At 42.3% G+C, this 25,930-nt stretch overlaps 2 protein-coding genes across 4 annotated transcripts; one reads left to right on the top strand and one right to left on the bottom strand.

The window, feature by feature from the left end:
* Nucleotides 1–1,352: 1,352 nt before the first annotated feature.
* mep1ba (meprin A subunit beta a) lies at nt 1,353–8,073 on the top strand. Of its 2 annotated transcripts, none has more exons than XM_042111608.1 (14): nt 1,353–1,656; nt 1,827–1,845; nt 1,979–2,032; nt 2,137–2,180; nt 2,382–2,460; nt 2,563–2,665; nt 2,785–2,963; nt 3,213–3,431; nt 3,634–3,786; nt 4,309–4,515; nt 6,225–6,689; nt 6,928–7,113; nt 7,277–7,534; nt 7,844–8,073. In XM_042111608.1, coding segments are annotated over exons 1-14 (2,019 nt in total). In that variant the 5' UTR covers nt 1,353–1,605; the 3' UTR covers nt 7,846–8,073. The 2 variants fall into 2 exon arrangements, with proteins under 2 accessions (XP_041967542.1, XP_041967541.1); XM_042111607.1 differs by having other exon boundaries at nt 1,354–1,656; nt 2,548–2,665.
* A 984-nt stretch (nt 8,074–9,057) lies between these two features.
* Nucleotides 9,058–25,922, bottom strand: mcm3l (MCM3 minichromosome maintenance deficient 3 (S. cerevisiae), like). 2 transcript variants are annotated; one of them, XM_042111604.1, is made up of 17 exons: nt 25,718–25,922; nt 23,712–23,824; nt 22,534–22,742; nt 22,275–22,405; nt 19,152–19,390; nt 17,277–17,385; nt 16,986–17,139; nt 16,479–16,610; nt 13,084–13,292; nt 12,762–12,936; nt 10,978–11,104; nt 10,743–10,893; nt 10,468–10,608; nt 10,066–10,169; nt 9,850–9,938; nt 9,481–9,535; nt 9,058–9,346 (listed from the first exon to the last, which is right to left on the bottom strand). In XM_042111604.1, exons 1-17 carry the CDS (start codon nt 25,787–25,789, stop codon nt 9,148–9,150), a joined length of 2,409 nt encoding a protein of 802 aa, XP_041967538.1. In that variant the 5' UTR covers nt 25,790–25,922; the 3' UTR covers nt 9,058–9,147. The 2 variants fall into 2 exon arrangements, with proteins under 2 accessions (XP_041967538.1, XP_041967540.1); XM_042111606.1 differs by lacking the exon at nt 23,712–23,824 and having other exon boundaries at nt 25,718–25,849.
* Nucleotides 25,923–25,930: the final 8 nt, after the last annotated feature.

The following is a 25,930-nucleotide window of genomic DNA, read 5'->3' on the forward strand; positions in this document are numbered from 1 at the left end:
TTGATATAATATGCACTATGTATACTATATTTTCTATATTTCTACTGTCTTAATAATAAAATTTTCCTTGACATTGTGGGTGGTGGCTTTGTGTCATTTATTGATAAGGTTCAAGATTCAAGATTGTCTTTATTACATTTCATTATACGGGTACAAGAGAGTAAAATTCTTGTGTTTTTTGTTGCTCCTCAAAAAATAAAAAAATAGTGTGGTGTGTGTGGGCGGGGGGGTGTGTGGGGGGGGGGGGGGGAGTGTTGTAGTGCAAATATTGACAAGCACAGGCTCGCCGTTGATGGTAATGGCATTAAACTGATCTTCTTTCCTCCTGAAGTTTACAATTAGCTCTTTGGTCTTTGCCACGTTGAGAAATAGGTTGTTCTCTTCACACCACTGTGATAAGTTGTTAACTTCTCTCCTGTAGGTTGTTTCATCGTTGTTAGTGATCAGACCAATTACAGTGGTGTCATCAGCAAACTTAATAACCATGTTAGAGCTATTCATAGCCACACAGTCATGAGTATACAGGGAGGTGGAAGGTGAAAACTGACCACTAGAAAAGACTTTAACGTATTATCACACATGGCATTGTGTTATCAATTGATATGACTCCTCCTTTATTTTGCTACTGCAAACATTAGCCTCTGATTTTACAAAAAGGAGCCATTGATCCATTGTGTTGTTTAACACTGACAGTAAACTTGGGAGACTATACATATAACCAGGGGTGAACGTAGGCCAGTATGGTAAAGTACAGTACAGCGTATCACTGAAAGATTCAGTGTATGTGCGCACACGCTTTCACAGGTAACAAATCTCACTCCAAGCTGAACTAAAAAAGTTGCCATCCCTGCAATATCCAGAGGAAATATGAAGCAATGAAGGTTGTGATAGGGCCGGCAAGAATTTAATACTATTTTCCTCTCTGTATAATGATTACACTTGTATTCCTGTGATTACACACTTATGTACCCTAATCATAAACACACATATAAACATAGCTGCTCCACAGGTTTTTCTACAATCTTATAAACTATGTTAATAGTACTATTCTTGCAATAAGCAGGAGTACTACATTTTATGTATTTCATGACAGTATATCAATGTGACTTATTTGGGATGATAGTTAATTGTAAATTATGCTATTCAAAAATACATTTATATATGCTTATATTACTGTTAGGAACACTGATCATTTAGATTGGTGGTTATGGTATCATGAGTTAACATTGTCTGGTGCTAATTAAGTGCACAAACACCATACACAATAGTTTTACACCCTGCAATACAGTCTAATAACATTGAAATGATAATGCAGATCAAAGTACCAATAACATTAACATGCACCCACAAACATCAACATATACACAAATACACACACACACTGGGAACATTGTCTCCTCTCATCGCACATATCTTATCTCTTATCCATGACAATGTTGCACTTTGCACTTTACCCATTTCCATATAACTCATGGTCACTCGCAGATACATGCCAGTCTATCACAATCTCCCTGCACATGCACATAGACCCGAAGACAAACATAAACACTTAGAGAAACACACACAGACACACTCAGGAACAACCTGAGGACCCTCAGGACAACTATGCCAGCTAACAGCGTTGCCATCTTCCTCCTCTTGTGCCTGTGTGGTGGGGTAAGTATGTTGTGTGCAGTCAGTATAGTCTGATTGCCCGTCATATCAGTGTACATTTCGTGCATGTGAACAATGAGCAAGCAATTTCACGGTGATATTCAGTAGGCTTTGTGGAATCAATCTTGTTGTGTGAGCCTTCTTCAATTCTTTTCTTTCTTTCCCCTCACCAGACACAGTCTGCACTCCCAGGTGAGTTAGATCCATTTGTTTCTCTCTCTCTCTCTCAAACCTCTTTTGTTCTCATTTGTTAATCTCTGGATATCATTGTCCCTCTGTCCTAAAGAAATATGTATAATATTGTTTGCTAATGTGCAAAACACAGATGAGACTGACATGGATGGTGGAAGAGACCTGGACATCTTTGACATTAATTCAGGTCGGTGGACTGAAATGAGACACTATTCTGCCCAGTAATAAACTAACCTCATTGACTGGAAATGACTCGTTTCATATACTGACATATATGCCCCCACCCCACAGAGGCAGGCCTGGAGCTGGTGGAAGGAGACATAGATATGACTGAGGTGAGTGTCTGTGTAGGCATGAAACAGAACTTTGCCCTTGCCCTTCTCTTTTTTTGCCCCTCAAGTCATCATTTTACACATCACTTTTTTTTGTGTGTGTGTGTGTGTGTGTGTGTGTGTGTGTGTGTGTGTGTGCGTGCGTGTGTGTGTGTGCTCTTGTGTGTGTGCATGTGTGTCTATGTATCTGTATGTTTGCTGTAGGATAAACTGAAAAACTCGATTATTGGAGAGCAGTACCGTTGGCCAATGCCTGTCCCATATGTCCTGGAGGATAGCCTGGGTGAGTAATGCATGCACACACACACACACACACACACACACACACACCAGCATGTGTATCTCTGCATCTCCATCTGGCCATGTCCAGACATAAATGCCAAAGGAGTGATCCTGAAGGCGTTCGAGGAGTACCGACTGAAGAGCTGCATTGACTTCAAGCCGTGGACTGACGAGGAGAACTACATTGGTGTGTTTAAGGGCTCTGGGTAAGTTAACACTGCTGTCACAATCCCTCTCTACATTACCATAGACTATGCAACTCACCACTTCACAGGACATTACCTTTGTCACATTTTCCCCCCACATCTTTCGTACCTTGCCGCAGGTGTTTCTCCTCAGTTGGAAACCGCCGTGAGGGAAAGCAGAGACTCTCCATTGGCACCAACTGTGATCGGCTAGGGACAGTTGAGCATGAGTTCCTGCATGCCCTCGGCTTCTGGCACGAGCAGTCCCGTCCCGATCGTGATGACTACGTAAACATTGTATGGGACGAGATCACTCCGGGTAATCAACTTGAATGTCCACTAAGAAGCCAACCAATCAGAGTCATCTGTCAAAGAATCGGTTAAAAAAGACCTATGCAAATCTGTTCCTGTTTTATTCAGTGTATATGCAGCATCTATATTGTATCCTGATATAGAAGGTTGTTTTTTATTTATACATAATTGTAGTACATCTTTGTGGATTGCCCTGAACTACAAGAATTGTAGATAGATAGATAGATAGATAAATTCCCACCGGTCATGCTTACAGGTAAGGAGCACAACTTTAATAAATATGAAGACACCGTCTCAAGCACCCTGGGTGTCCCATATGACTATGGCTCTGTGATGCACTATGGCAAGACGGCCTTCAATATAGCAGAGTTGCCCACCATTGTCACTAGAATCCCCGCATTCCTGGATGTGATTGGACAGCGCATGGGATTTAGTGACAGTGACCTGGAGAAGCTGAACAGGCTCTACAACTGCAGTGAGTGCAAATCAGATTGTTTTGATTTACATTTCCCATAAACCCACAAAATGCTTTAATCCATCTAGCTAGTTGCCACGTAAATGTACTGTGCTTACACACACACACACACACTGGCTGTGCCTACACACACACAAGCACTGCACTCTCCTTAATCAACAGAAGACGAATGAAAATGTTCTCCTCCGCTCTCCTCCTCCAGCCTCCTCCTCCACCTTCCTGGACTTATGTGGCTTTGAGGAGGCCAATGTGTGTGGCATGATCCAAGGTGCAGACGGGAAGAGTGCATGGAAACGGGTGCCCAAGGCAGTCGGAGGTCCACAGACAGACTACACCACCATGGGCCGCTGTGAAGGTGACACACACACACACACGTAAACACATAAACTTATATACTACATATTTTCACACAACATGCACAACAAGTATACACTGTATGCATGCAGTCAACACACACAATCACGTGTTTAACTTGTTCTTCTGGGCACATGCAGGCTGGCCACTGATGATAACTAACACAGTAAGGAGGCATTGCATGGGTTAAAATGAAGTAAAAAGTACTTTCCTGGAGAATGTCCTGGAGATTGATAGCAGTTCAATCATTTCTGATCAGCTATTGTATGGAAATTGTGGTGCCTCATTAATTGGTCTCTTCTTTGACTTTATGACTAATCAGACATATGTTAGTGTGTACATCTGTGTGTGTGTTCCCAGAGTATGACTGGTCAAGCACTCGAGAACTCTAAGAACTACTTCATTGGTGTACATATATCTGAAAAAATGATTGATGTTATAAACAGGAATAGGAAATTCAACCAAGCAGTGGTATAAACTGATGTATAATATTTGGGAATCTTTCCCTGTCTGCCTCTCTCAGGAGCTGGCTACTTCATGCATTTTGATGGCAGTGCTGGGGACACAGCGTTTTTGGAGAGCCGTCTGCTGTACCCCCAGCGAAGCTCCCAGTGCCTGCAGTTCTACCTGTACCAGAGTGGTGCCTCTGATGACAAGCTCAGGGTGCACATCCGCGAGTTTGCAGAGGGAGACACCAAAGGCACCCTACGACTCATTGAGACCATCAGCGGTAATGGAAACTTCTAGAACTTTGGCCATGTCATTATGCTTGAACAGCACATTTAGCTATGTGGAACTTTGTAATATCAGTAGACAGGTTAAGCACTGTTCCGGTCAAAAATGACCGATTTACTCATTCCCTGTACCATAAATATGGCATTTTTCATCAGATTGCCTCAAGATCTTATGATATCCTTCACAAAAGGCTTTTGAACACATAGAATTTATTTTGACTACTTTCTTTAAATTTTGAGTGATTTATTCAACGTAGAAACACTTTTTTTGTTTACAGTCAAAAATGACCGCCATAGGAATTTAATGGGAAAGAGTATACATTTCATCCAGGAGATAAAATATATCTCCTTACACACACTCCTACAACTTACCACCAATGTTCCCACACACATGCATGCATGCACACACAGAAGCACACACACACACAAACAGACACACATACAGTACACACACATGTACACCCACTCACAGACACACACACACTCAGTACAAGTTGTCAGTTCATGTTGTCATGTTGCCACTTGTACATGTGAATCACCAATGTCCGCACAGGCATTCACGCACATACGTGAATAGGGGTGAACAGAAACACACCCACCCACACACCCATAAACAGACACACACACGTACACCCACTCACACACACACAGTTCATGTTGTCATGTTGCCACTTGTGCATGTAAACCACCAATGTCCGCACAGGCATTCACGCACATACATGAATAGGGGTGAACAGAAACACACCCACCCACACACCCATAAACAGACACACACACGTACACCCACTCACACACACACACACAGTTCATGTGGTCATGTTGCCACTTGTGCATGTAAACCACCAATGTTTGCACACACATGCATTTTTCACACATGGAAACACTCACACCCACACACACAAACAGACACACACACACACACTCTCTCTCTCTCTCACACACACACACACACACACACAAACACAGTTCATGTTGTCAGTTCATGTTGTCATGTTGCCACTGTGCATGTGAACCACAGTGTCCGCACACATTCACGCACATACAGAAACACACACACCCACACACACAAACACACGTGATGTAGATGTTAATGTTCTAATAAGGGTCTGTTTACAATAATGTTCTATTAAATAATACTTTTTGTCATGGTATTGGTATTTAAGAGCAGTTAAAACTGTTCGGTCAAATTTGACCGCGAACAGTAAATTAAGGGGGGTAGCAACAAACAGTGTTTAAAGGTTAGGTATCAAGGATCAATGATGAGACTAAAAGGTCACACTGTGTGAATAAAGATCATGAAAAATTTACATGGATTATGAAATTAGATCCAAATGCACCTCAGCTGGAAATTATGGTGAGCTCATCTTAGTAAGTTGGAAAAAGTTGCACTGTGAATGTAGTGGTGCTGTAGGGTAGTGGTTAAGGTGCTGGGCTAGCATGCAGTAGCCTGAAAAGTTGTTGGCTCAATACCAAGCTTCCACCTTTGTGTGCTTGAGCAAGGCATTGCTCTGGGGACACTGGCTCTTGTAATATAATTGACATATATGTCGCTTTGGATAGAAATGTTTGATATATGAATAAATGTAACTTCATAGTTTAGCTGCAGTAATAAACAAACATTAAATGAAAGATTTAAGAAAGCAATGGTTTTGATCGGCATAGCTAGAGATATTGGGCCTGATGTCAAGTTGCCCACGTGTCGCAGGTGGTGTGAAGGACTCGTGGGAGCTGCATCACGTCACCCTCAACACCAATAAAAAGTTCCGGGTCGTGTTTGAAGGAGTTATGGGCCTCGGGGGTTCTGCTGGTGCGCTCTCCCTGGACGACATCAACCTGTCGGAGACCGAGTGCCCCCACCACACCTGGCGCATCCGCAACTTTACACACCTGTTGACCACCACGGCCACTGGAGTCAAAATATACAGCCCGCGCATTGTCTCCCGAGATGGCTACAGCTTTCAGGTGGGGCTGTACATCAACGGAAATTCCAGCCCCGGCAACATGGCCATATACCTCCACCTCACCTCTGGGCCACACGATGACACACTTACGTGGCCGTGTCCATGGCGACAGGTTACCATGGCACTGATGGATCAGAACCCAGACATTCGTCAAAGAATGACCAACTATAGGATGGTCACGACTGACCCCACCAGAAGTGAAACAAATCGTGAGAGTTTATGTTTATGTATTTAAAACCTATTTTAAAACAGGTTTATCCAAAAGGACTCATATTAATAATTCATAATTTAACAATTAATTTGAATAATGTACCACTGCAGCAATAATAACAAATAATAAATAATAAAGTTCACAGGGCCTCCTCAGACACAGATAGACAGACTAAAATGCACATCACAGTAGCCTATTGGTTGATTGGAGACTAATACGGCTTTGCTTTCTCTCAGCTGACGGGAGTGTGGAGTACTACTGGGATGACCCAAGAAAGGTGGGCAGCCTGGTGAGCGACACAGATGGAACCCAGTTCTACCGTGGGCCCGGATCTGGAACTAGTGCGTTCATCACTCAAGGCCGCCTCATGAGCCGAGACTACATCAAAGGAGACGATGCCATCTTCCTCCTCTCTCTTGATGGTAAATGCGTCTCCGAGGCAGAGAATAACCTCATCATGTCTGCACTAAAGACATTCAACTTCTTCTGACAACACTTATCTCTTCTTTGTGGCAGTACATGCAGAACCAATTAACTTTTCTCCTCACTCAATCTCTCTCTCTAAATAATGCCTTGTCTTGGCAGACCTGTCTTCTCTCGTTCCTCCCAAGACCCAGTCCTGTGGTGAGCACTGCCAAGGGAGACAGCCAGTAGCCCAGGCTGCCCTGCCTGCCCAGACTCCCCAGGGAGCCTCTGTAGCAACAGTGGCCATGGCCGTGTTTGCTGTGGCCGCCATGTTGCTGGTTGTGGCTGTGAGCAGCATGTACTTTGGCAGGCGGTACAGGAGAAGACATGATGGAGGGGGTGAACGCGGGATAGAGCTGGAGAACAGAGGAGAGCAATGTGAGTTTGAGAGTGTCTCTTCTCAACAAGTGCATGATTTAGTTTAGGACTTGATATTAGATGAGATGCCCCTTGCGCCACCATTAACATTTTAACCTAAAGGCATATTTAAACAGATTAAATAAACACAAAGTTACAACTGCACTTTGAATTATCCAGTATTCCAAATTAACTACCATCCCACAACAATCCAGAATATATGTTTGCAATTTATATATTATGATAATTATATTCATAAGTGATAATACTGGGAAGTGTTAGACACAGACAGAAAACTGAAATAGTCTTCCACATAATCATCTTTTACAGAACTTTTCCCGCCACAGACACCACTGCAAGACACTCTACAATCACATTTCCTCCTCAGCCACCTGGGTATGTCAGTATGATTCACGCGGACAACAATGCAATACAACAAAAATGATGAGCTCATTTCTGGATGTTATGTTAAAGCTATGGTCACAATCGTGACAATTTAATTTATATAATTTTTGTATGTGTTATTGTATCGTTGTATGAATAAACCTTTGTTTCCCCAATTTCCCAGTGCTCTTCATAAAACTGACAATGTATTGGGTCTTGGTGACCTAGGTCAGTCACTTTAAGGGGGAGGGGGTATTAATGCAATTAATTATAATTTTTGAATTATAAGAGTTTTTTGTACCTTAAAATAATGTTTCCAACATCGTTTCAGTGGTTCATCAACTTGTAACAGGGTGATGAACGGCACTTCTGCATTTGCTTTGCGGCCCTCTATTGGCTATAACCGCACTATGCAAGTTTGCCAGATCGGGTAGCGGGTCTGTAGTTCGATGGAATGAGACATAAGAAACTACAAATTTGACTTGCATCTGATGTCACAATACATCGTACTTTCATAAATTGTGCAACATATTCTACCTTGTCTGTGGACATTGTTATTTGCAAAGCTGGTGCTAGATAAACAATAGTGTGCGTGCGACAGAGGGAAAGTGCTGTTGCTTTAACATTAATTTGTAGAAATTTGTTATCACTTTGATATTAAAGGGGATTTTTGTAGATTGTAAAAAAAAGGCCAAACTAAATTAACAAAGATTTAATTTATTAAAGCAATATACCCTTACAGAAATTTCAGGTTTCTGGCAAATAGTTGCAATAAACTTTTGGCAATGTTGCAGATAATTTGCAGCAATATCATATGCAAATTAGGTTTGTCACCAGAAGTTTGTCATTACTGGCTAAGTGTAGTTGCAAATCACTGGGGAACACTAGTAGCACACTTCATTGTTGCCAGAGCTTTGCCTTTAGCGTCCAACATGGGCAAACTTCTGGCAATATTTTGTAGTGAACTCATTTGTTGCCCACAAATCAGCCACAAGTTTGCTGCAAGCATTTTTGTAAGGGTAGGCACTGTAGTTTAAATGACAATGCAATGATAATGAAGATGGCAATTATTTGTCAGGCTATGCAGTCTCTCCCAGAGTTTTTGGGTTTTGTTAATAGGAACCAAATAACAGGTTGCACAAAAATATAAAAAGAATCAGTAATATGCAAAATAGGATTTATTGGGACAGAAATGCACAGTGCTTTTCTCTTGGACTCAAGTTTTCCAGTCCACCCGAGGAGGACCATTCTCAGATGAGAAAGACCACGTCCTCGGACACCATGACCTGGTTGTCGTCCTGCATGCGGTCAAGCAGCTGCTGGATCTCGAGCGGCTGGAAGGGGTCGGTCTGGTCCTGGTTGACGTGCGACAGGAGGTCAGACACAGCCACGGACTGAGAGCGTGCAGACTTAAAGGCTTTCAGCAGTGCCGCCTTAAACACCTTAAGTCTGTGTGAAATAAATAATTAAAGCAAAAAAGCCTCAGGGTCATAGGTCATGGGTGATAATTCTTATTACTGCTGCATCACATGTAAAGAGCCATGACAAACCGAGGAAAAGCATCCAATGGATATAGTAACTACCTGTCCTGACTAACGGAACTCTTGGTCTTCTGAGATGATGGCTGACTGGGCTGGGCTGTGGAGGAAAGAAAAACAAGTCCACAATCAATATAAATTCCGTTTTGTTTTTTTTAGGTTAAAAGGAACACGCCAACAATTTGGGAAATAAGCTTATTTGTTCCCTTTTAGCTATAGGCCAAGTGGTCTAACACACTTCCAGTGAATTGTGCTAAGCTAGGCAAACAGTGTAAGACTGGGTTATTGCACACACAGAGAAAGAAAGGTATGCATCCTCTTATCTTCTGGGGGAGACAGCAAACAAGCTAATTACCCAAAAAGTTGATGTGTGTCCTTTAAAGGCAGGGTAAAAGCAAAGTAATACAAACTCACTCTGTTCATCTTCTGTGAAGCTGTAGGGATCTGCCTCATCCCCTGCGTCTGTGCGGTCCAGGTCATCTTTAGAAGCACGTCCTCTTCTCCTGTGCCAACAACCACACAGACATTTCTTTGTGATGAGGGCTAAAACAACTTTGATACACTGTAAGCAATGTTTACTAAAGGGTTCAAATGTACAGGAAGGAACTGCACAAAGAGGTGTGCACTTGCCTCATGCTTTTCTGGCTCAGCGTCTCCTGGGTCTCTTGTGATGCATCAACATCCATGTCCTCTTCTTCCTCTACAACCTTCCGTTTTTTCCCTTTCTCCAGGACCTAAACACAGACTGTTTTAAAATCACCTCTAATGTGTAAATAACACATAAATTATAACTTTACTCCAGTAGATTAAGGGCTCATTAAAGGAGTTGTATGTGAAATTCTGTAGGATCCGACTTGACTTGAATGAAGCCATGTGGCACTCTTTCATTGACTTGCACTGTATTTGACACAACACTACACATGGTGCAAATGGTATTACAAGAGGGCTGGGCTTGTTTGAATGTTTTAAGCAAACAATCGAAAACTCCACATAGCACCTTTAACTGCATAAGTGGGAAAGTTTCACTGTTACCTTCTTGAAGTAGGCAAACTGCATAAGCTCAAGGGCAGCCTCCGCATCGCTCAGTTCAATAGCTTTGCTCATGCGGGCTTTGGCGTGCGCTGTGGCCAATCGGATCATGGTCTCAAGGGCTCTGGCGGTCACAGGTATTGTCTGTTGGACCACACACACAGGATTTTGAGAACACTTGAATCATCCGTTTCAGACTGTCTGACAGATCCACACATGCAAACTTATCAGTTACAGAGGTTACTTGTGTGTGTGCGCGTGCGTTTAGAGGCACTGACCCGGGCAGACTCCTGGTTGACCTGGTCATGGCTGCGGAGTTTAGAGTACTCCTCTGCAATGTGGTCCGAGGCCTCCTGTGTGAGGACCGGCTTCATCAGCTTGGCCACATGAATGTATTTCCTGATGAACTCCATGGTGACTATCTTCTCCCTGCATGGACATAAGAAGTCACCCTGGGTAAATGAAAACCATCAAGGAACGGTGCATCATCAAAGTGACAACATGGTGGCATACCGTTTCTTGCGGTGTCCATGCAACACGTTGTCCTTCTTTTCATATATCTGCAGCTCCTGTTCGGCTGACTCTGTGATGTTGGGGTCATCTGTGGCAAACACATCCACTGTACTTCCAAGGGGCATTGCTGTTGGGACACACACACACACACTTAAATAAAGGTTGTGAAGCTACAGTCCATCTGATTAGCTGCAATTAGAACAAAAACAAACAGCCAAAAGCTCTACTTTTCATGTACAGAAAGGAAACAAGGATGAGTACCAAAATGACTCCGGTCCTGCTTTCAATATGGTTCTTAACCTTAAAAGGTAGTATCAGCGATTGCAGGCCCCCAAAAGGACCAAACATAAATCACATTAATCTAATCTTTCCTAACAATCTGCTAGCGGTCTGCCCCATAAGCAGGCCGTCAAAAAAACGTGTCTCTGTAGGCAGTCTAGGCTCCGAGATCTGTACACAAAAGCAATGCTACCAACAAGGGTTGGCAACCCACTCAAAGGCAAAATAAAGTGTTTCAACCAATAACTGACAAGATGCGCGATGCGAGAGTTTTAATTGCACGAGAGGGAGGGGGAGGGACTAGCGAGCTAGCTCTCTTTTGTTTGAACATCAACAGAAGTGACGTATCCCTGCTATCGCTGATACAACCTTTAACGCCTCAATAAAGATGCAGGCAAAACATCAGTCCTAGTTATTGGACCTTAGTGCAGCCTTTGACACTGTTGATCACAACATATTACTACACAGACTAAAACACTGGGTTGGATTTACAGGTAGGTATAGTTATAAATTGGGTCAAATCTTATCTACAAGAAAGAAGTTTTAGTTACCATTGGCAACTGTACCTCAACATCAAGGTCCTTGACCTGTGGTGTTCCCCAAGGGTCAATCTTGGTGCCACTATTATTCAACCTCTTTATGATCCCACTTGGACAAATCAAAAACAATTTGATTTCCTATCATATGCCGATGACACCCAACTTTACTTAGCTCAGTCATCTAATGACTATGGTCTACTTGATTCTTTGTCAGTGTACTGACAAGAGTAACAACTGGAGGTCTCAATTTTCTTCAGCTGTACAAAGAACAAACCTGAAGTAATTACATTTGGTAAAAGGAAAGCAAATGATACGGTCTTGGTGTCTTAACACTTTGAGTGCCAAAAACGCAATATTGCGTTTTAAGCTTTTTTCTTTATTACGAAAATAGGCCGAGTCGCGCTTGCAAGAGGGCGATAGCGACACAGACGTTACCGACCAAGAGGAGGAGGAATTATGGAGCCCGACAGCAGTAAAAATGTGGCATCATTGTTTTGTACCCCTAGAATTGACTTTAACCTGTTGAGAGACTGTCTGATGGTCAAGGATTTCAGACTTTGTTTGCGTTAGCTGGTTTATAGCTAAATTTAATACAACAGCCTAACTGGAGGTATAGATAGATAGAGATAGATAGAGAGATAGAGAGAGATATAGAGATAGATAGATAGATAGATAGATACTTTATTGATCCCCAAGGGGAAATTCAAGACAAAGTATGACAAAGCATAAGGTTAAGCTGTTGGCTGTGTTCCAGTAATTTGTTGTTTTGCACTCTGTATTGTAATCATTTTATGTTGTCTTTTATGTCTTCACTATTTTTTTTTTAATGTACTTTACTTTTTAAACTACTGCCCTTTTATGCTTTTATGTACTCTTTGCTTTTGTTTATGTAAAGAGCATTGGATTACCCCTGTGTATGAAATGTGCTATATAAATAAAATTGCCTTGCCTTAACCTTTAACTCACCTGTTCCCTCTGGCTCCCCAGGTGTTCGGTAGCGGTGCATGCGCAGCACATGCTCAGAGATCTCACGATCGCTGTCCGGGTCCATTTGGTCCAAGACGATAAAGAGCAGATCGAAACGAGAGAGCAGGGAGTCCTGCAGGCCAATATTCTCCATGGGAGTTTTATACTGATCATACTGTGGGAATACAGGAACATGAATAGACAGGTGTAGAATTATATCTGTGTGTCTGATTATACAGACACATAGATACTTAACAGGTAGAGTAGGCTGATAAAATAAATCTTAAAAACGTATCTTTTTCAAATAGCATTGTAACCTCACCCTCCCATAAACAGGGTTAGCCGCTGCAAGCACACTGCAGCGAGCATTGAGCCTGGCCTGAATGCCAGCCTTGGCGATCGTAACCCGGCCTTGTTCCATCACCTCATGGATGGCAGTCCGATCCATGTCAGACATTTTGTCAAACTCGTCAATACAGACAACCCCCCTGTCCGCCAGCACCATGGCCCCTGCCTCCAAACGACGCTCACCTGCAGAGAGGATGGGGGGGGGGATATATATATATATATATAGGGATTGTCAAAGATACCTGGGACACCGAACCACATGAAATTTGGTGGGTATGTAGCCCCACTAGACTTTTACGGAAAAATTTCGTTTGGTCCCCGGGGGCAACTCCGCCCCCCCCCCGAAACCCCAATTTTTTTTTTTTTATGGTATGTTGGTCTCAAGGGCCCACATCAACCTAGCCCATAAATCACTCATGTGTGATTTGCACCCCCCCCGGTAAAAAAATTAAAATGCAATATCATTCTGCTTTAATCGCCCCTCTCTTCAGTTAAGATGTTCAGAACTGCACCAAATTTTATGTGTATGATTAACCTGACATTCTCTGGGGGTATGCCAAGTTTCGTAGAATTTCATCCATTTGGGAGGGGGGGGGGGCTAAAAAAATGAAGTTATGTGTACATTTAGTGACTGTACACTGATTGGCCTGTAGATGGTGGTGCACACATATACACACGCACACAGGCACGCACATCAGTATCGGCAATTACAACGGGTGATGCATAATTACAAATTCAGCAGGATTAAAGGAAAACCAAATATTAATCATAATAATTTGGCTGCGTCACAGTCGTTTGTCCACCAGATGGCGCATCGTTGCAGTGAGACGTAATTTTGTTGGAAGTTAATCTAAAATGGGTTGGAAAGACACTACGCTTCCTACAAGGACAAGACTGTAGTTTACCGCAGAGAACGTCTAATAAGGGTAGGATGATTTCTGCATGACATGTAACTCCCATTTCTTCTTGAAGCCGAAATGAATCTGAGAATGTTTATCGGACATGCTTAGTTTTTACTGCAGGTAGGCTACGTTAATCTTAAAATTATATCAATAGCCTAGAGTAGGTAAAATAATGTTACCGTTAGCATTGGTTGAGTGATGGAGGCCAATTTGATTATTGATGTATTTGTAGAAAACCATGCGGTTATAGGCTACCAAGAAAATTGATAACAGCACTAATTGAATCTTTCGACGGTCATCTCATTTGCTTATGACCATAACCTAGGCTACTAACAGGAGCTAAGTCACTTAGCCACAACACGTTCGCTACGTGATGGTTTTCTAATGGAAAATATATAGGCTACCTGAAAGACAACCTGTCTATGACGCATCCTAAACACCTGGTTGGGACATTTAGCTCAGTCTCAAAAAGCATCTAAGTCAACGTTCATTCCCAAACACCCATATAGGCTACTTCAATCCTCTATTTTCAAAGGTGATTCAAGTAAGGAAGAGTATGGCTCAAAGTAAAGTAACTAGGACTGAAACTACATAAATTCGTCAAAGTGAATAATTTGTGTCAACTCGCCGCAATGTAGATTTATTAACGCACCCGTGATCTACATCTCCATTTAAACCAAATGTTTTAGAGCGCACGTTGAGAGATGTATCCAGGGCAGGGCTGTACCTACACATATTTGTTGCACGTGCTACAAAAATCATTCTTTGCGATGGATGATTTAGTACCAACGTTACACCGGTCCAATACAGTTTTGCCTATGGCTATAACGTGAGACTGAGACGTTTTTTGTTTGTTCGAAGTGCGTGTTTAGGGTGTGAGAGGGGAGTCGATGTGCTTTGATTCCAGCTTGGTAGTAGTAGTCTATGCGATTAAAAAACACGTGTGTGAAGTATCCAAACAATGATAACGCTTTCATTATGGCTGCTTTAGCCACAGACATTGAGCTACTGTACAGTGGGTTGGGTTCCATTTAGAAGTGTCGCTTTCCGTGATTCACACAGCTGCGTGAAATGTATTACTACCGATATGCAAAACTATTAACTTTTCTCCAAGAGGTGGCAGCTTAAGTCCGCTTGATACTGTAAGCCATTGGTTCCCAAAGTAGACTTTATTTGGGTCGCCAGCATAGCCTAGTGACAATTTATGTTGTGTAATATTATTTGTTGTATTATTTGCACAAACAATACAGACAGTAGCTCTTCAACTTGGCCCGTTAAAATGTGTATGAACAGTCTAGCAACGCATTTCATGAAGCCGCCAAACAGGAAGTGAAGTGATCTCAGCAAGGCTTTCGCGTATCAACACCAAACTCAGTACATGGTCTCAGGACCCAATTAGGAGGAGGCTCAATAAATGTGATGACTTGACCTATAGGTGGCGTATAATCACAAGAAGTGGGTTCATATTTCAGCAATGCTTTCACATATTGAAACCAAACTTAGTATATGGACTTGGGACCTCATCCTGAGGACAGACAATAATTTTAGCAACCTTTGACCAGTAGGGGTGCTATAATTTGCAAAACTTTCTCGTATCAACACCAAACTTTGTATGTGGACTCGTGACTACAACCTGAGGATGCACAATAAATTTGGTGACTTGACCACTAGGGGTGCTATAATTATCAACACTGTCTCGTATAGACATCAAACTTGGTATGTGGACTTGTGACCACATCCTGAGGATGCACAATCAATTTTGCAACCTTTGACCACTAGGGGTGCTATAATTTGCGACACTTTCTCGTATCGACAATTCCCTTTTGAGTATTTCATCAAAAACAACTTTTAAGTGTTTTTGATGAAATACTCAAAACTGGTCACCAGTCAAGACCAATCAAAGTTGGCGGAGAAGCCGCCAAACAGGAAGTGAAGTGATCTCAGTAAGGCTTTCGCGTATCAACACCAAACTCATAACATGATCTCAAGACCCAATTAGGAGGAGGCTCAATTAATTTCATGACGACCCATAGGTGGCGCTATAATTTAGAAAATTACATTTTGGCCTGTAACAGGTGATGTGTTTGGAATTAAAACGTACTAGTGGTGTCTGTTAATACTGTGGGAGGTCCTAAGGATGACAGATGTGAATTTGTGATGTCAATGTAATTGATCAGGCTGCCATATTGGATTTAATCAAAAACACCTAAAAGTTCTCAAAGGTCAAAGTTTATCCGATTTTCACGAAACTTGACGCAGATGATCGCCAGACCATGACTCATAAACGCATTGCTTCTTGGAGCCATATTCAAAACCTGTCGCCTGTCACGACCAATCAAGTTTGGCGGCGAAAAGTGAAGTAATCTCAGCAAGGCTTTCGCATAACACCACCAAACTCAGTACATGGTCTCAGGACCCAATTAGGAACAAGTGTGAATATGCGTGCGAGGTAAGGGGTGTCTCCTACCGGTCTCCTGATCAGTGGTCACTGCTGCGGTCAAACCCACTCCGGATGAGCCTCGTCCAGTTGTGGGGATCGCCCTCGGTGCCGTGAACAGCACATAGCGCAGAAGCTGTGACTTAGCAACTGAGGGATCGCCTGCCAACAAAAGAGTGCCCCAACTATGCAAATCCAATCCAAAGGTACAGGTATCAATAATACATACACTGCCAGTAAAAAGTTGGGGCCACAAATTTACATTCCACTCAATTATAGACAGAATACCAGCTGAAATCAGTTGCGTTGTTTTTTTAATCAGGGCAGCAGTTTTCAGATTACATTATGCCTACATAATTGCAAAGGGGTTCTCCAATGTTTTCTCTGATATCAAATTAGCAGAATGTGCCTTTGGAACATTGGATGAATGGTTGGTGATAATGGCCAATGTAGATACTGCATTAAAGATAAGCCATTCCTTTCTACAACAGTCGAATTACGCACAGATACTTCTTGACGTTGAAAAACCCAGCCCACCTATTAGTAGGATATTGATATCTCCACGGATGCGAGTGCCATTTTCCAGGATGGTCTCATTGCCTCCCAGCAACAGGCAGAGGATAGCTTTCTTAATATACTCATGACCGTGGATGCTGGGGGCTAGGGAAATGCTAAGGCGCTCAAACACATCCTGCACATCCACAGAGAAAAGGAACAAATCCTCAGCATCACATATTTTACACCACACACAAATCAAGACACATGACTACAAGATGCTGTGCCTACTCAAGCATGTGTAAGTACGAAGCAGCAGGGAGTGTCTCTCACCTTAGAGTGGGCTTTGCAGAACTTTTTGATCTTACTAATGTCATCTGCTGAGAAGGTGGGGACTATCTCCTTACTCATCAACTTAATGTTGTTCACCAGGAGAATGGTTCTGTTGGGTACAAATATCTGATAAGAACAGAATCAAAGTAGAAGTAACCTTGAACAACCAAATGGACTAAAACCATCAGCTGCCAAAACATCAGTTATCAACTAGAAAAACATTTCCTGAAGGAAATACAGTGCATGAAAATGCAAAAATATGATGTAAAACATCATACAGAGTAAAAACAAACTATATTGGTTGCTAAGTAGATGAGGTTTAATATAGTTGGAATGACTGAACAGTTAAATAGGTGGATACTTTAAATGGTTTTATTTTGGTTAAATGGTTAAATTATTTAGGTAGATAGTTGACGATAACTGACAGTTGGAATGGCGCTAATGTTTAACAATGTTAAAATGTTAACTATGTTAACCATGTGACTTAACTACTAAAAATGATTAGTTAGGTTAGCTATGCTAACTAACATGTTAACTATGCTAACCATGTGACTTAGCCATCTTAGCTAATCATTTTTAACAGTTATGCCAACAAGCATGCTAACATGCTAGCGTGCCAACTATGCTAACCATGTTACTTAGCTAACCTAGCTAATCATTTTTAACAGTTATGCTAACTATGCTAACTAACATGTTAACCATATGACTTAGCTAACTTAGCTAATCATTTTTAGTAGTTATGTTAACTAGCATGCTAACATACTAGCATGCTAACTAAGCTAACCATGTTACTTAGCCAACTTAGCTAATCATTTTTAGCAGTTTTGATTAACATAGTTAACATGTTAGCATTGCTAACATGGTTAGCATTGCTAACATTGTTAACATTTTTAACAAAACTGCTAAAAATGATTAGCTAAGTAACAATGTTAGCAATGCTAGCAATGCTAACTATGCTAACCATGCTAACTAACTACAGTGGGTAGGAGTCATAGTTGATGACAAGTAACAGTTACAATGGCTGAACAGTTAAAAAGTTCAGTAGTTTAAAGGGTTAAATCGTTTAACAGTGAAATATTGTATTAAAGTATAAAAGTTACAAAGCTGAAAAATACATTGCCCGGGTGTCCTAAGTAAGATATACGCGACAAAGTTTCTACATTAAGCGGTTGAAGCTGCATTAATTGCGTTAGAAGAAGCCTAGGAAGAACAGTACAGTGCATTTTCATGCATCACTGTAAATATCAAGTTTATGTTGTTCCAACAGAAGAATTGCTCAGTTTAATTTCAACTTGTTTTTAATTGAAAGGGCCTAAGGAAGAAGTGCCTATGATCTAGCAGACTAAACTGAAAACTACTAAAAAGCCATTGGGAAACAATATAGTTCAATAGAGTACACTGTGGTACTTTGAAACAATTTGTAAATGCACTACTGCACTACATGTGCTACTGTTGGAAGTGCTGTGTGTTTATTCAGAGCATCACACTCTCGGAGCATTCAGGACACACTCTTGCCACTGCAGGGGGCAACAGGGAGGCAGAGCATGACAGCAGTCTAACAAACCCAGGCTGCAGAATTATTTACGAAATTATAGACCATAATTAGACAAAATCTGTTACATAGAGTTATTCATCCTCAGTGTTGTCAAGGCCCTTTAATGGAACATAAAACACCCGTTTCAACCCACTGTTTGTCTTCATGTCACTTTGGATTCTTGAGAAACCTGTACCACTAATTCATAGGGAGATTGGAACACTTTCTTTTAGAACAACCTTTTTTAAACTGCAGAGCACCATTTCATGTTCAGAGTGCCAGATTGAATTTACAGACGCACCCTGCATCCACCACCAGCCCCACCACCTTTGACCTCTGACCTGAAGGTGCCAGAGGTGAAGCCGCCCTGTTTGGCCGGCAGGCAGCGGTAGACTCCCACCAGCTGCACACGGTCCCCAGGCTTCACTTTGTCCACCAGGTCGTCATTGACGATGATGTCGACCGAACGAGGAAGCTGACCAGCGGGGGCCTTCTCAGGCATCTCCTGCACGGTGAGTGTCTGGTGGTCCTTATACCGACACAGGCCAAACTCCGTTTCCAGAGGGTTATTCTCTTCATCCTACACACACACACACACACACACTTTTGTGAATGTGAGCTTTTAACCTAATTATCTTATTGTACCGTCGGATCCCAGGAAGAATAGCTGGGACTTCTTGCATATGAATAAATTATATCAGTCTGGTTTCAGAGCACACCACAGTACTGAATCAGCCTTAGTTAAAGTTTTTAATGACCTCCTCATCGCTGCCGATAATGGACATATATCAATATTGGTCCTCCTGGACCTCAGTGCTGCCTTTGACACCATAGACCACAACATACTACTCCACAGGCTTGAACATTCGATAGGCATTAAAGACTCAGCACTCGCTTGGTTTAGATCATACCTTTCTAACCGCAGACAATTTGTACAGGTTCACAATAAACCGTCTACCCAGACTATGGTAAAATATGGGGTGCCTCAAGGCTCAGTACTAGGGCCCCTGTTATTTTCTCTCTATATGCTTCCTCTAGGCTCAGAAATTAGGAAACTTGGCATTAAATTTCATTCTTATGCAGACGATACACAACTATACAACTATAAAACCTGACGAATTAACTCTGTTAACCAAACTTGACACATGTATAAGAGACATAAAGACATGGATGACAAATAATTTCCTGCTTTTGAACTCCGATAAAACAGAAGTCATGGTTTTAGGTCCTAAAAAGATGAGGGATATCCTATCCTCATCACAGGCTACATTTACTGATCTTCGACCATCCTCATCCACAAGTGTTAAAAATCTACGAGTTACAATTGACCAAGACCTATCACTAAGTAATCACATAAAACAGATTACCAAAACTTCATTTTATCATTTAAAGAACATTTCAAAGATAAGGAAGTCTTTATCCTTACCAGACGCTGAGAAATTAATTCATGCTTGTGTCACCTCAAGGATTGATTATTGCAATGCTCTATACGCTGGCTGCAATAACACCTGTCTAAAGAGCTTACAGCTTATACAAAATGCAGCTGCTCGCACACTTACTAGAACTAAAAAAATATGAACATATTTCCCCTATCCTGGCATCTCTACACTGGCTGCCTGTTAAAAGTCGCACTGACTTCAAAATATTACTTCTAACATACAAAGCCATTAATGGCCAGGCACCAGAATATATTAAAGATCTCCTAGTCCATTATAACCCACCCAGACCGCTACGATCACAGAATACTGGCCTTCTTCTAATTCCAAGAATCTCAAAAACTACAGTAGGAGGCAGAGCTTTCAGCTATCACGCACCCCTCCTCTGGAATAATCTCCCTTCCTCAATTCGACTAGCAGACACCCTCTATATTTTTAAGTCTAGACTTGAAACATACCGCTTTACTGCCTCCCATAGTTAGGTATGGTGCGGTGTGGAACTTCACCCACCTCAGGGATTTTTGGAACGGACCACCCTGCCGAGTCCTCGTGTGACTGGCACCCCAGTAGCGCGTGCGATGGTGGTCACTGACCATACCTGCGCTGGTGTCGACTACCCCTCACCATGCCTTAGTTATGCTGCTATAGCATAGTGCCGTCATGGACTTTTCATGCGTCACACCGTACAACCCCCTCCCCCCCTCTCCGCTCTCTCTCAACTCTCCCTCTCTTGCCTATTCTCACTATATTATACTGTAACAATATATAGTACCACTGATTACTTATTGACATTAACCATTTTGATTTTCAGTAATACTAACCCACTCTACATCTCTTTCTTTCCCCTTAAGGCTCCCACACACAGCTGCGTGCATCGTGTTGCTGGAGACGCATCCCATTCACTTTAAATGGGCTCACGTGATCCGTTGCCGAACTGAATTGTGGGGTCTGTCGCGTCGCGTTTCTCCCGCTGCTCGCGTTGAGGAGTTCAGCTGTTGCTGCACCGACAGACGGCACCGGCCAATCAAGCCAATCTACGGACGGCACCAACCAATCACATTATGGTTTTACTTCAAGTCATTGCATAGGGAACACCCACTGGAATGCGTTGACGGAACGCAGCTGTGTGTGGGAGCCGTTACTGTGCCTCACTTGTGAGGTACATCATCACCAGTCATCAACCAGCCATGTGTTGGCCCTCCTCTCACCCATCTCACCTGAAGTCCCATCCTCGACTGCCCTATTACTGTCCTGGATTCCTGGCCCGTACAGCCTAGCGACCCATCACCTGCCTATGACAACTCTGCCCGGATTCCTGGCCCGTCTGCCGACCCACCACATGCCCCTTGACAACTCCCTTGCCCTGGACAAATTCAACGCTGGACTATTTGAACTGTCACTAAATCAGGATTAATGAATTATCAAACTGGATACGCAATCACCCCACCTCTTTCAGCTCAAGTGCTTTTAACACCATGTCTTATTCTCTACACCTGATCATCATATGCATTTGTCATGTATACAGACCTTACTGTCCTGTATTGACCCTAGGCAGATGGGTCAGGCCCTTGAGTCGTGGATCTGCTCGAGGTTTCTTCCTATATGCATCTCCAATTCTAGGGAGTTTTTCTTCGCCCCTGTTACCCATGGGCCTCTCTCTTTCTTTTCTTTTTCTCTGATTGCCTACATTCTGTAAAGCGCCATGATACATGTGTAATGTTTTGGCGGTCTATAAGCACAATAAATTGAAATTGACTTATGCCCCATCTAATTGGGATCCTATAAACAATAATTACACATCAGAAAGCTGATTAGTCTGCAATCAAGTCCTTTTTATCAGTAAAGTTCAGTAAGGCAATCAGGTTATTTTCCAGAGTGAACCTGACAAGGCTACAGCGAAACACGCTGTTAACGCCAATAAAATAATCAGTTAATACACCAATGTGTGGTGATCTTTCACACTTGATAGATCATTTTCCAATTTGTCGACAACAAAACAGCAGATGTGGACACGGACACACACTTCACCTTAGTGGGATAGATGGAACTGGAGGGGAAGGCATCCAATGAGGTGAGGTCTGTGTACTTTCTCTCTAAGGTCTTCTTGGTGGCTGGACAGTAGTGGACACTGCGCATGATCTTGGGTCTGACAAGAGAGCCTGACAGACAGACAGACAGACACACACACACACACCTCTATAACCATGCAGGCTTATTTCTGTCACCTGTTTATTTATTATAAACTATATTCATAAAATAAATGTTAGTATCAATGGTGAACTCTTACACTTGGTGACAATACCCTCTACACACACAAGGTTGCCTAGGAAACGAGCACTGAGGGAGCGAGGGGTCACGTGTTTGTTGCCAAAGCTGCCTTCAAAGCCTACATGGAACTCTTCATACTGTTTAGAGAATGTGGCGTCTATTGAGGAAACTAAATCCTTCAGCGCACGCTGGAACGCCACCAGCTCAGAGAAGGCGTTCTTTAGTAACCTGCATGGACACAGAAGGGGGTTGGGGGTTAGTAAGAGACAGGAGCTGGCGGAGAGAAAGAGGGAAGGGACAGCTATAAGACAAAATGCATGAGAAGAGGAAGAGGAGTAAGCAGGAAAAAAGTGAATTACAATAGAACATCACACAAGCGAATGAAGGCCATAATGAAGACATATGAAAATTAAAGACATGGCACACAAAGAGAAAACATCAGTTAGTCTAAACTAATCTCGTTTTTGGTTAACATTCATTGTTTCTACAGTACACTCAACTTGAGGCTGCTGCTAAAAGGGGTAGGTCCTTGCAACTCAAATAATTTTGCTTTTAACTCTAAAACACCACTACATTAATTCTAAACCAACGGCGACTTTATCCTCATCACAGAAAAAAAAAAAAAAAGTGTCTGGTAGTGGTGATTGAGCATATGCACCAGTGGGAAGAAGGTAATAGTGTAATGATGAGGGGAGAGTATACAAGAGGCAATGGCATGACAATAATGGCATGGGGCAGCCTACTGCTTGTAACCTGAGGGTTGCTGGTTTGATCAGAACGACTGAAGTGCCCTTGAGCAAGACACCTAACCCCTCACTGCTCCCCGAGCGCCGCTGTAGCAAGGCAGCTCACTGCTCCGGGTTAGTGTGCTTCACCTCACGGTGTGTTCACTGTGTGCTCACTAATTCACGGATGGGATAAATGCAGAGACCAAATTTCTTGTATACGCAAGTATACTTGGCCGAGAAACCTGATTTACATTTTACATAAAGGTTAAACACATTGAACAAACACATTGCAATATTTGCTCCTAGAAATATGTATAATATCTTACTCTGACGCTGCATCACTTGTTGAATTACAGCTTGCATTCTTGCAGATATCTTCTTGACACTCATATTGATTAAAGTGTAGAAATGGCCTTGTACCTGTTCACACGATACGATACGAGACGCATTTAAAACAAGGACAACTCACTCTTTGGCCCGTTTCTCGTTCCTGCGGCGCAGGTCATTTATGTTGACGAGAAGTCTGCATTGGCCCTCTGCCACCATATTGCGGACCTTCTCATGATACACTCCTTGGTCTTGCTAAGGAACAACACAGAGCATAGCTTTGCGTTTAAGGCTGACACTGACACACAAACAACCCTATGGATTAACCCATTTTACATGTCGTAGGCCAGGGATGTCAAAGTCAAATACATTAGAGGGACAAAAAAACAAATTTGCTACAAGCCGAGGGCCGGACTGGTTCAAATGTTTATTAAAACATATTAAAATGACTGCACGTAACCTATTGAACCAAGACGTGTACTGTATTTTATTTAATGATTAAATGAATAATGACTGTGACTGAAGTGCGGGCAAAGTTTGCACAAATGTACAATTTTTCCCATCCTCACCGACCTAGTCATAAAACTTGTTTAAATGATCATATGACGCCTCCTTGCTGCTTTGTCGTCTACATCAGTCTCTCTCAAACTTCTTTGACCTGAGGCCCAGTCAAGGCATACTTTGGGGTCATAGGGCCCACCTACATGAACCCACCCCCTTCTCCAACCCCCTATCAAATTATCATAATGATATCACAATTATTATTATTTTTATACTATATTGCTATACATGCACTTCAAAACAGTAAATGTTTAAAGTGCTAAGATTGTTCACAAAAGTTTGTGAAAACATGCACATCAGAGTACTGCTTTACTAATGTAAAATATAATTAGGCCTACAATAGTTTCATTGTTTTTGCATTGTTGCATGATGCTTGCATGAGAAATACTTCTCAAAACAACAGCAGTTATATGGGTGCCGTTGTTTTGGGATGTTTCCCTCATGCAAGCATCATACACCGATAGAATGTTTATATGCCATTTAATTACATTTAATTTGAATGCCTGAATGTAAGGATTCGGGAGACACAATACCAGCTTGTGTGAATGGTAAATGGCGGATCAGATCATGGGTACATCACTGATCTGGAGATCTTTAACCATCTTTAACTAAGACTAATTAATAGCTTTTGGCTGACTTTAATACTTAATGCCAAACAGTGTTTTATATAGTCCGTGCTCTGTTTTTTTTTTTTAATGGAAGTTGCATAAATCCACGTCGTTATATTAAATGTCGTTTCATAATTAGCCTTCCAATAGGTTGAAGCTTAGCTTTGCTACCAACGTGCACACGCATTCATTGAATAAACGCTCATACCACGACTTAATTCTATGCCTCTATGTTTGATGAGACCAAATTAACAAGTATTTCCTACTAATTGCAGAAATGTTTTGTTTTCTTTTTCTGTCCGCGGCTCCTTGACCAATTGCGCAGCAAATTATCAGACGATGGCCCGGGAATAATTTCACTCTGCAGACCATTGTCCACATTGCGGACGCGACCCATAGTTTGACAAATGGTGACCTGCATGGTGCCATATTAAGGCCTTTTTACGGTGTGTTTTAGCCGAGTTTTCGCGTGGAAGGTTCTGTAGAAATCTGGCACCCTATTCAACGAAGTTAAACGGAAAGAGCGTGCCGTTCACAGACACCAGAATGAACGAGTTCACAGTAACGTTCATCAGGCAGTAGTAGCCTAATACAGTACGTTCAGTTCACGTTCGCTCAAAATACATATGAACAAGGTACTTTCGTTCAATGAACGCGTTCAGGCACAACACTGGGGAGGGGGGTAGCTGAAAGTTGACATCTGCCCTTACTGAATACTGATGCATAATGAAGCCGAGGCCCACTTGCGACGCCGCAGTGAGTTCGTGGGCTACCGTTGCATTGTGGGGAATGGAGTATTGATGCGCAAAACAGCAGCCGGTGGCTGTGGCCTGCTGGCCGGTCCGTTCTAATACTAATCAAATATCATCCCGGAGCCGTAGATAATTCATTCGCGGGCCGGATCCTTGACTTTGGCATATCTGTCGTAGGCTATGTCTCGATGTGGGCAAAACAAAAGTAAAAACAACAGATTACATACATCATCGTCAAGGAAGTCCAGGTACTCTCTCTGTGCTTCACGCAGCTCGAGATCCTCAAAGCCATTATCCATTTTCTACACGCGGTTTCGCTGCTTTCTTTTGCGCAGACAGGCCTCTTCTCCTGTAAGAGGAGTGTGCAGGCGAAAAAACAACTTCACCCAATACCGTTTTACTAGCAATCAAATACCAGCCGGAGAACATTGCCTCTTATG

The sequence above is a fragment of the Alosa sapidissima genome, chromosome 12 (assembly GCF_018492685.1).
Source record: "Alosa sapidissima isolate fAloSap1 chromosome 12, fAloSap1.pri, whole genome shotgun sequence".
NCBI classification, from domain to species: Eukaryota; Metazoa; Chordata; class Actinopteri; order Clupeiformes; family Clupeidae; genus Alosa; species Alosa sapidissima.

Excerpts from the sequence above, each read along its gene's own strand:
- mep1ba (XM_042111607.1), top strand. The coding sequence starts at position 1,606 with ATGCCAGCTAACAGCGTTGCCATCTTCCTCCTCTTGTGCCTGTGTGGT. Across the intron at positions 2,181-2,381 it reads GAGACATAGATATGACTGAG|GATAAACTGAAAAACTCGAT; the intron begins GTGAGTGTCTGT and ends TGTTTGCTGTAG. Across the intron at positions 2,666-2,784 it reads GGTGTGTTTAAGGGCTCTGG|GTGTTTCTCCTCAGTTGGAA; the intron begins GTAAGTTAACAC and ends ACCTTGCCGCAG.
- mcm3l (XM_042111604.1), bottom strand. The coding sequence starts at position 25,789 with ATGGATAATGGCTTTGAGGATCTCGAGCTGCGTGAAGCACAGAGAGAG. Across the intron at positions 22,406-22,533 it reads AGAGGGTATTGTCACCAAGT|GCTCTCTTGTCAGACCCAAG; the intron begins GTAAGAGTTCAC and ends TCTGTCTGTCAG. Across the intron at positions 17,140-17,276 it reads TCTGCAAAGCCCACTCTAAG|GATGTGTTTGAGCGCCTTAG; the intron begins GTGAGAGACACT and ends GTGGATGTGCAG.